At 49.3% G+C, this 10,330-nt stretch overlaps 1 protein-coding gene across 1 annotated transcript; it reads right to left on the bottom strand.

The window, feature by feature from the left end:
* Window positions 1–6,933: 6,933 nt before the first annotated feature.
* LOC136465462 (uncharacterized) lies at window positions 6,934–9,459 on the bottom strand. Its single transcript, XM_066464183.1, has one exon. It carries the CDS (start codon window positions 9,457–9,459, stop codon window positions 6,934–6,936), a length of 2,526 nt encoding a protein of 841 aa, XP_066320280.1.
* Between the last annotated feature and the right edge of the window lie 871 nt (window positions 9,460–10,330).

The following is a 10,330-nucleotide window of genomic DNA, read 5'->3' as shown; positions in this document are numbered from 1 at the left end:
ACGCCAACATTTGCAAGCCGTAGACCAAGAACAGCGTGCGACACCCAAAGCAATCTATGGCGAGCATGGATACAAAGGTGGACCCCATGCCCACGATGCCCTGCAGCGACGCACTCTTGCTCATGCCGAGGGTGTGCAGCAGCACTGCGGCAGGTGGGGGGCAGGGGGGGGAGGAGAAGGAGAAGCGGCGCTGATATTTTTCCTTTTCGTGAACGAGGCAGAGCCATCAAATTGCGATCGAACGGACCAGGATAAAATAGTTACGTGTACCAGCAGGCTCGTACATTAGCAGGTGCAAAGTGTGCGACTGTTCAGGGCCTCCAAAATTATAGGGACTACAAATTTACACATTACACTAAGTATTAAGTACTAAGTAGCAATTAGCGACCAGGCCTGCAATCAATAATTTGTTAATTGGAGCATTGGCCCAACGTAAGGCCCAAAGCCATCCGCCATGTCAGCCCACCAGCCTGCTTGGGTGACTCCTTAGCTTCCCCATACGTACAGATTGGCCGGCGACGTTTTATTTTCCTGTGCCGGTGTGCTGCAAAGCAGCCGCTGCTAGAGCTGCAGCACGCCGAGTCGCCGACGTCGGCAGTTTGGCACCGCGGCGACTACGCCACCATCATCGCCAAGACGCCAAGCCGTCGTCCGCTGAGAGTCAACATGTCGGCAGCTCGGTATGCACACGGCTTTCATCCCCAATTGTTTATGTTTGTATCTTAAAAAGCAAATTAGTCTAAAAATTGCATTATAATCAGGGATTCCAGAGGAGATTTCAAGATTTGCATCATATCTTCTAGAAATAGGAGGTTTGATTCTGGTCATGAAAATATAATTGAAGATATAATTGAAGACTTCATTTCAAAGAATACTAAGAGAATGATACTTTTCAGTACAACATAAGGTCAGTTGGTTGCCTAAGTAGTTTTTGTATTGTTTTATCATTAAGATTTGATATGTTCTAAGTACGGTAAGAACAACGTATATTTGAAGCTTTATAATTAAGCAAAAGTATGTTTTTGTTATATTATTTTCTTATATAATTTTAGGGCCACATCACGCGTTTCGTTCAGGGTCTTCCAAATCGTAGGTACGGGCCTGGTATCAGGTCAGGAGCCGGGAACCTGTGCGGTTCTAGTAACAGTAGAAGTTTCCTGGAACCGTAAAATCCTCCAGTTTCATGGATCATTTAGAAGCTAGCAGTAAATATGGGATTTGTTATTTTTTGGGTGGATTTATTCAGACGACAGTGGTAAGCTCTCAGATGAAGATCCAATGGTGCGGATTACGATCTAAATTGACACAAAGACAATTAACAATAAACATTTTTTCCAATAGTAAGACAATTACAAACATTTTATATAAATCAACATAAAAATAATTAACAAGTAACAACACTCAATAGACACGAATCTTGAAGCAAGATTGATGACCACACACGTCGCCTAAACGAAAGTCTGATTTCAGATGACTGTTCCTTAAAACACCAAGCAGCGTGGTGGCATTGGCAAATGCATGACCATATCCTTCAGTACGCGTGCTGCAGCTTATTCCTCTCCGTCTTCATTGCCCAACCAATGATCTTGTAGTTCCAGCGCTGCTGCACATAAACCACCATAGCCAACAGGACTCCGACGACTGGAATCACCACGGTGCCGGCCTTGTGGTAGAAGTCCATGACATCGTCGTGAGTGTCGCGGTACATGTTAACGACAGGTGGCCGGAGGTAGCCGTAAATGCGTGGCAGCAACCACGCTGCGGTGACGCCGGCGTAGTATCCCGCCGCGAGAGGCTTGCAGTTGATGCGCCAGACGGCATTGCCGATGACCTGCGGGAGCAAAAACCACTCCTTAACCACACCGATATACCGCTCCATGACGGAGCCGGCTGTGCGCATGTGCGACGACGACATCCCCTGGGCTTCATAGTAGACCACCCTGGGCGGCAGAGTCGTCACCGACGTGCCATAGGTGCTCAGCCAGTGCACGGCGACGGCGAAGAAGAGGGTGCCCAAGTGTACACCGAAGCTGTACAGGAGCACCACGGTGTCGTCGGGTACTCGATCCGGCTCGAGCGGCGCCCGTGCCCGCGCCCGGGCCCTCGACCGCCACACCTTCTGAGCGAGCCGCGCCGTGACGGCAAGCGCCGCGAGGGTGAGTGCTTTCAACGAGCAGTCCAGAATGTTCCGACCCATATGGTAGGCGTAGGGTCGTCCGTGTTAACGCCAGAATCACAATCGCACAATCTTGATTAGTGGCTATCCTAAGAACAATTGAGATCAATCGGGTATGAACACAATGAACACAACTGGCAACTGTCACCAGGGAGGACAGTGCCCTTTTTCACTTCAAACCACAGCGAATACAATCGAGTCTTTTCACAGATCAAGCAAGCACTAGCACGATCTAACACTCAGCTATTTATATCAATAGCTTTTACAACAAGTTACAGTAAAGAAAACAACACACGCACTGATATAACACGCCCTCAGCGCAACTGCTTCACAGCGCGACGTCGTGGGCGTGATCACCCTGCTCCAGAGAAACTGCTTGGTTTGAATCCTCGCTTTCCCGCTCTGACTGTTTCAGTCACATGCAACTTGTCAGTTTCGTGCACAAGCTGGATTAACCCAACATTCTTCCCCCTTAATCTTGCTGTGCACCAATGTCCCGGACACCAACCAGGTGTCTCATCACAGTAAACTTCCCTGCTGCCATTGGCTTAGTCAGCACATCAGCCTTTTGGTCATTTGTGTTGATCTTTTTCACAACAATCTGTCCTCTCTCCACACACTCTCTGATGAAATGATACTTGACATCAATGTGTTTGCTGCGCCCATGAAAGACTGGGTTCTTCATTAGAGCAATGGCAGAATTGTTATCAACATACAGTGTAACAGCTCTAGGTTTAACTGAATTTAGCTCTGCTAACAGACTTCTCAGCCACAATGCTTGCATTGCTGCTAGGGTAGCAGCTACAAACTCAGCTTCACAAGATGATAGAGCCACTGTCTTCTGCTTCTGAGAGCACCAAGTCACAAGACACTCATTAAGATAGAATGCCATCCCAGCTGTGCTTTTCCTTCCTACTATGTCAGCTGCCAGATCACTGTCTGAAAAGCCATTCAGTACCTCTGGATCACCTCCTTTGGTATATACAAGACCATATTCAACACTGCCCTTTATGTACCTGAAAATCTGTTTCACTGCTTTCAAATGCAATATTGTGGGCTTCTCCATGAATTTGCTTACCATTCCAACTGAAAAGGCAAGATCTGGTCTTGTATGCAGTAAATACCTCAGACAACCAACCATGCTCCTGTACTCTGTTGCATCCACTTTCTGACCTTGCTTGTCATCCTGCAACTTAGTACCAGGATCCATAGGAATTTTTGTGGAGTTACACTCCTCCATGCCAAACTTGGCAAGCACCTTCTTGACATAACCAGATTGTTTCAATGTGAGGTATTCATCATGCTGCTCAACTTCAATACCCAGATAGTAAGACAGCAAACCCAGATCACTCATATCAAACTCTTTCTTCATCTGGTCTTTAAACCTCTCAATTTCCTGTGTCTCACTTCCAGTGACTAACAAATCATCAACATACACACCTAGGATAAGATTAGCTTTTCCAGCTCCTCTTTTATACACTGCTTGTTCACTTGCACATTTTTCAAATCCTAATTTCTTTAGACTCTTATCCAGTCTGATGTTCCAAGCTCTGGGAGCTTGTTTGAGCCCATACAAAGCTTTGCTCAATTTAAGAACACACTGTTCTTTTCCTTTGACAGCATACCCTTCAGGTTGTGCAACATATACTTCTTCCTCTAATTCTCCATTGAGGAAAGCTGTTTTCACATCCAAATGATGCACTTTCCACCCTCTGTTAGCTGCCAGTGCCAAGATCACTTTCACTGTGTCAATCCTGGCAACAGGAGCAAATACTTCTTCATAGTCAACCCCTTGTTTCTGCACATAGCCTTTTGCAACCAGCCTGGCTTTGTGCTTTACAACCTCTCCATCAGCATTCTTCTTAAGCTTGAAAATCCATTTCAAACCTATGGGTTTATGACCTGCAGGCAACTTTGTTAACTCCCAAGTTCTATTCTTCTCAATTGACTTGATCTCACTGTTCATTGCCTCTACCCAATGTGGGTCAGTCACTGCATCTTTGAAATTAGCAGGCTCTTCAGTCTCAGCTAGCATTGCTTCTTCTTCTTCTGAATCTGCCAATTCAATTTCTTCAGTGTTGTCATAAATCTCATTCAAGCTTTTGAAATTCTGAGGTTCTTCATCTGACAAATCATTCAACTCAGGGTTTAACTGATCTACCACATACTGTGGATTTCCTTGTTGTGTGTTGTCTGCATTTCCCTCTGCACCTGACTGAACCCCTTGCAACTCAAGTCTATCAGTCACAGTACCCATGTTATTTGCAGACTGAACTTCTCCCAGTTCTGTCAGTGGTTCTGCATCATTTCTTTCCACTTCCACTGTCTCCCAGTTAGTGCTGAATTCTGATGCTTCTCCATCCACCTGAAATTCCATCAATTCTTCAGGTGAAAAACCACTCCATTCACACTTCACTGATTCTTCAAAAATGACATCCCTACTGACTGCCACTTTCTTTTTCACAGGATCATATAGCCTATGAGCCTTGCTTCCTTCTTCAACTCCAAGATACACCATCTTCTGACTTCTATCATCCAGTTTCTTTGGATGTGGAGTTGTATTCTTCATATGTGCCAAACAACCAAACACCTTTAAATGTCCAAGATGTGGTTTCTTTCCACTCCATGCTTCATATGGAGTTTGCTCACCCATTGGCTTTGAAGGTAATCTATTCAGTAGATACACTGCATGTCTGACAGCCTCACCCCAGAACTTCCCTGGAACTTCCATGCATTTCAGCATTGACCTTGCCATGTCCATCACAGTCCTGTTTCTTCTCTCTACCACACCATTCTGCTGTGGTGAATGTGGTGCTGTCATTTGTCTCCTGATTCCTGCATTTTCACATATCCCTAAAAAAATGCCTGACAAGAACTCCCCACCCCTGTCAGATCTCAGGACTTTTATGCTATTACCAGTCTGATTCTCAGTTTCAGCTTTGTATTTCTGAAAGAAATCACAAGCTTGATCTTTGCTCTTCATCATATAAACATGCATCCATCTACTATAATCATCTACAAGAAGCATAAAATACTTGTTGCCAGCTGGAGTTGCTGGTGTAATTGGACTACACAAATCAACATACACCAACTGTAGTGGCCTCTCAGCTTTAAAACTTGTTACTTTTGGAAATGGTGTTCTAGCTTGTTTCCCCACCAAACAACCATGGCATACTTGTTCAGGTTGTGTGAATTTTGGTACACCTGCTACCATCTCCTTAGCTACTAGTAATTTCATTGCCCTGAAATTTACATGACCAAGTCTAGCATGCCACAACCAAGCTGGTTCTTCTATGCTTCCCATAAAACACTTTGACTTCACTGATCTCAGTTCAACAGTATACATCCTATTGACTGATCTCTGAACCCTCATAACCAAATTCTTGGACACTTTATCTATCACTTCTAGATAATCATCATCAAGTGTCACTCTATGGCCAATTTCAGTGAGCTGTCCTAGACTCACTAGATTGCTTTTCAACTTGGGAATGTAATAGACATTATGCAACTGCCATTGATCACTACTGTTTTTGTACTGAAAAGTAACAGTACCCTTCCCCATGATCTCAACAGCAGACCCATCCCCAAATCTTACTTTTCCAGCTACACCTCGATCTAGTTCTCTAAACTTACTAGGATCACCTGTCATGTGATTACTAGCACCATTATCGAGATACCATACATTACCAGTGCTGGCTCCACCGCCAGTGAGAAGTAGTTCAGGGATCACTCTGTCTTCTTTCAGGTTCACTGCTTGCTGCTTTCCTGAACCCTGACAAGGACTTGCTTTCTGCTTGGGCTCTTCCAGCATCTCTGCTACTGTAAGCATCAATGCTGGTTCATAATCATCCACCCTTGCAAAATGAGCTTCTTCACCCTTCTTCTCCTTAGGACACTTGTTTGCATAGTGCCCATAGTCTTTGCAATTGAAACACTGAATGTGTCCCTTGTCTCTCTTCGCAGCTCCTGGCGTTTCACCACGCCCTCCTCGGCCATGACCTCTCCCGCGTCCACGGCCTCGCCCACGGCTTCCCCCATCCGCCGATAATGCCGTTGATGTGGATGACCGTTCCCCCGGCTCCACAACCTCCCAAACACCTTGGTCCTCCATGATGGCTTGCACTCGGATGCTCCAACTTGTGTAGTTGGTCGCCGTCAGCAACGGAAAGACTATCCGTCCTCCATCGCCGCCGCCTGCTCCGCCGGCTCCCCCGCCGCTCCGTGCAACCTCACTCATTTGTGGACTCTCTAGGTTATTTGGTGTGCGATTGAGGCTCCGCTCCGTGCAACCTCACTCATTTGTGGACTCTCTAGGTTATTTGGTGTGCGATTGAGGCTCTGATGCCAATTGTTAACGCCAGAATCACAATCGCACAATCTTGATTAGTGGCTATCCTAAGAACAATTGAGATCAATCGGGTATGAACACAATGAACACAACTGGCAACTGTCACCAGGGAGGACAGTGCCCTTTTTCACTTCAAACCACAGCGAATACAATCGAGTCTTTTCACAGATCAAGCAAGCACTAGCACGATCTAACACTCAGCTATTTATATCAATAGCTTTTACAACAAGTTACAGTAAAGAAAACAACACACGCACTGATATAACACGCCCTCAGCGCAACTGCTTCACAGCGCGACGTCGTGGGCGTGATCACCCTGCTCCAGAGAAACTGCTTGGTTTGAATCCTCGCTTTCCCGCTCTGACTGTTTCAGTCACATGCAACTTGTCAGTTTCGTGCACAAGCTGGATTAACCCAACAGTCCGTACTTCTGCGATGGCCACGCCGGCAGCATCTTTGCATCGGTGACCAGCGTGGCGCTGTAGCAGAGAGCCTGGACGCCGAGCATGGCGAGGGAGATGTACGGCGCGACGTCGGCGTGGGACTTGATGTAGCGCAGCTGGCTGATGGTGGCGGCAATGGTGGCCGACAGCATGGTGACGCAGAGGAGCCCCTCCACGATCGGCTCCGTCAGCTCGTGCTGCCGCTGGTCCCGGTATATGACGGGCAGCGTGTGGATCTCGGTCCTGTTGAAGTGTAGTGGGTCGTCGTCATCCCTCGTGCTGGCGATGAAGACCTTTGCCTCCTGGCTGATGAGCCACCGCGTTGTCGTCGGCGGGTACTCCACCGTCACCTCTATGGAGCAGTCCATTCCGTCTTCAAGGTCTCTGATCATCGGCAAGAGTCGCCGTGGGGCGTGGACGTTCCGGCAGCCGATCAGGTACATTCGCCCATCCTCTGGGTTGTACACGCCCTCCAATGACATCACCGGACTTGGACCGAGGCATTTCCTGGATGCCATGAACTCCGCAGACACATTGAGCAGTATGTGCTGCTTCTTCACGGCATGGACTCTCTTAAGTAGATCGATCCGCGGCATACTCTGGGTCTGGGATTGGCGATAGCTGTTTCGTCCAACCATGGTGCCAATAGAGAGTATCTGCAGTTCAAAGAATGGCGCCTCGATCCATTGCGGCACGAACGGCGGCTTCACAGTGAACTGAAAGCGAAGATCAAGGTCGTCGGCGAGGTTGGCGAGACTCACCATCATGTCATCAGTGGGAGCAACACCAGGAGCGATACTTGGATAGCTGAGTAGTGACCTGGCAACGAAGCTGTTGCGAAATCCCGCTGGTTGGCTCGTTCTGAGTCGAAGGAGGAGCTCCCGAGCCTGTTCGACCTTGGTGTAAAAGTACGACATGCGCCGCTGCAACGGCCTGTAGCCGCCAATCCGAGGGTCCACGCGTTGCTGGAACAAGAGCGGAGGGTGGCTCTCCCCATCCATCGCGGTGATCTGTCCGGCGGCGATGCCGCGGCGAGTCATCGACATCGTTGTCCCGACGGAGAGACTCACACGGTAGTGGCATGTTTCCTTGGCAACGCCAACGCCTAGGCAGCCCACCATGCAAACCCGCCCCATGGATGGGATCCAGACGCCGTCGGCCGACAAGGTCATGCTGCTCATGCCGGTCCGCTTTGCCGCAGTGGGCTGATGCTCCCACGGGGGCACGTAGCGGAACACGGCTGCCACCCTCGCGGTCGCGGCTGCCCGTCCGTCCATGTCCATGCTGCCGGTGCCCAACGGCTTGCTTTGGAAGCCCATGCTTACAGCGATGGCGGGACGAGTGAACACCATGTCCTCCAAAGCTCTGCTTGTGGCAGGGGGGCTGGACACGAACGGCCCGACCTGGCTGCAGAACTCATCAGTCCCCTTGCAGTTCCAGTTTGGAACGACTTCCATCATTTGGCCGTCGAAATTGGATTCGTGGATGAAGTCGCCGAGAGAATCGCCACTGTTCAGGTGGTGCTGCTCCATGGCGTCGCCTTCATGGAAGGGAGAGTCGTCCTTGCTGCACCATGCGACATCAGACGACTCCGCGTCTTCTTCTTGCCGGAATTGGTAACCGGAGCCGTACCCGCCCGCCGAAAGCCGTGACACCAAGCGGATGGTGTCGAAGTACGCGCCATCAGACTTGGAGTTCGTGCTCATCATCACGCCATGCACGGCGCGAGTTGTCAGCGTCGGCGTCTTGGGGCACCGTAGCACGAGCAGGATGTTGCCGTCGGACATGACCGGCGGCTCCAGGTTGGTGCCAGCGCCATCATTCTTGGCCCAGTCCCACGGGTCCGTGCTGTTGCTTCCGCGCATGGGGAGAACAGAGTCCCCGACCATACACAGCACCCTCTCACCACCGCCGTCGTCACGGGCACCGCTCCCCGGCGACGATCTTGTCTCGGTATACACGCCTTCGAACACTAGATGGAGCCTGGCGATCCCCGGCCGGAGCTCGAACTCTGGCGACGGACTCGGTTCCATTTCCATATGCAACCAGCTGCAGCTGCGGTTGCGGGCGATGGTGAGACTAAGGACGCCGCTGACGTTGAAGGCGGCTCGTGCACCTCGTCGTCGCCGTGGAACCGTCTCCATGTGCGTGAGCCTGAAGGACGCCAGGGGGACCGCTTCAAACAGCTCAGGACCGGCCACCACCACCGGATCGGCATAGCTCCCGTGGAACGGAAGCAGGGGAGCTTGGCTGGCGTCTTGGCTCCAGTCGCCGTTCATGAAGGATAGCTGGTACATCAGTCTGCTGCCACGGCCGGCATCAGCGTTGAGCTCCGCGTCCGCGGCTGATGAGAGCACGGACTGACAGTGCCGCTCGACGTCGGCGAAGCGGGTGTAGTCGTGATGGATGGGCATGGACCCAATCGAGAGAAATGGCGAGAACAAGGCAAGATTCAGCAGCAAGGTGGTGACGACGATCATGGCGGCCTCCATCGATGTGGACTGCACGAAACAGTAGCTTTCAGTAATAAGGTAGTTAATTAACCGGACATAGGCTATCTGCAGCTACGAAACAGCGGTGACTAATCTAGACACTAAATTCTAAAGTTGATCGAACTGCACTGAAAACTACTGATGGAATTAAGATGGAAGTCGTAACGACGTGCAGAGTTGATCGATTACCTTTGCTTAACTCCTTCAGAGTGGAAGAAGGCACGAGGAGTCGAACATGCAAACCGTTGGAGTTCTGAAGTACGGGACGCCGGCACTGCTAGTATTGTCGGGTGGAGCACAGCTCATACTACACCGTACCCCCAAGTACCTAGTTGACCCTGGAACTGAAACCTACCCACATGTACTCATGTGCCTTCGAATCTCCAGGATCAAGCATATATAACTCAAATAAAAGGAGCGATCAAGATACGACGCGAGAAACCAGGCACCTATAACCAGATGGGTCGTTGAACTTGTGCAAAATGACAACTAATTTCAGACATATAAATCTGTACACAGAACATACAGTAACAGGTGGTTGACTTAACTAGAAACAAATATGCTCTTCCAGTGGTGCAAAATTCCTTTATTTTTGCAGGAAAGCTAAATTCATATTTTCGGAGCAGCAGTAAAGTTTGAGAGTATTTCGTTTTAAATAAGTGCCTTGGGACCTCCTAGGGCCCTCGTTGGAAGCGCGTCATTTGTATGATTGAACTCTTATTCTTAATTACAATGATACAGAAATCTTTTGCGTATTCGAGAAAAAATAAATAAGTGCCTTAGGGCCACCATTGCCGGCAGCGCGTTGGGGCCACACCTCAACATTTACAGCGAGCTCCATCCATGTCTGGACCATATAGGCCAAACGAGC

Source organism: Miscanthus floridulus, chromosome 7 (genome assembly GCF_019320115.1).
Source record: "Miscanthus floridulus cultivar M001 chromosome 7, ASM1932011v1, whole genome shotgun sequence".
NCBI lineage: Eukaryota > Viridiplantae > Streptophyta > Magnoliopsida > Poales > Poaceae > Miscanthus > Miscanthus floridulus.
Note: the sequence above shows the minus strand (reverse complement) of the source record. Positions and strands in the feature narration are given on the sequence as shown.

Coding starts and splice junctions, on each gene's coding strand:
- LOC136465462 (XM_066464183.1), bottom strand. CDS start 9,459: ATGGAGGCCGCCATGATCGTCGTCACCACCTTGCTGCTGAATCTTGCC.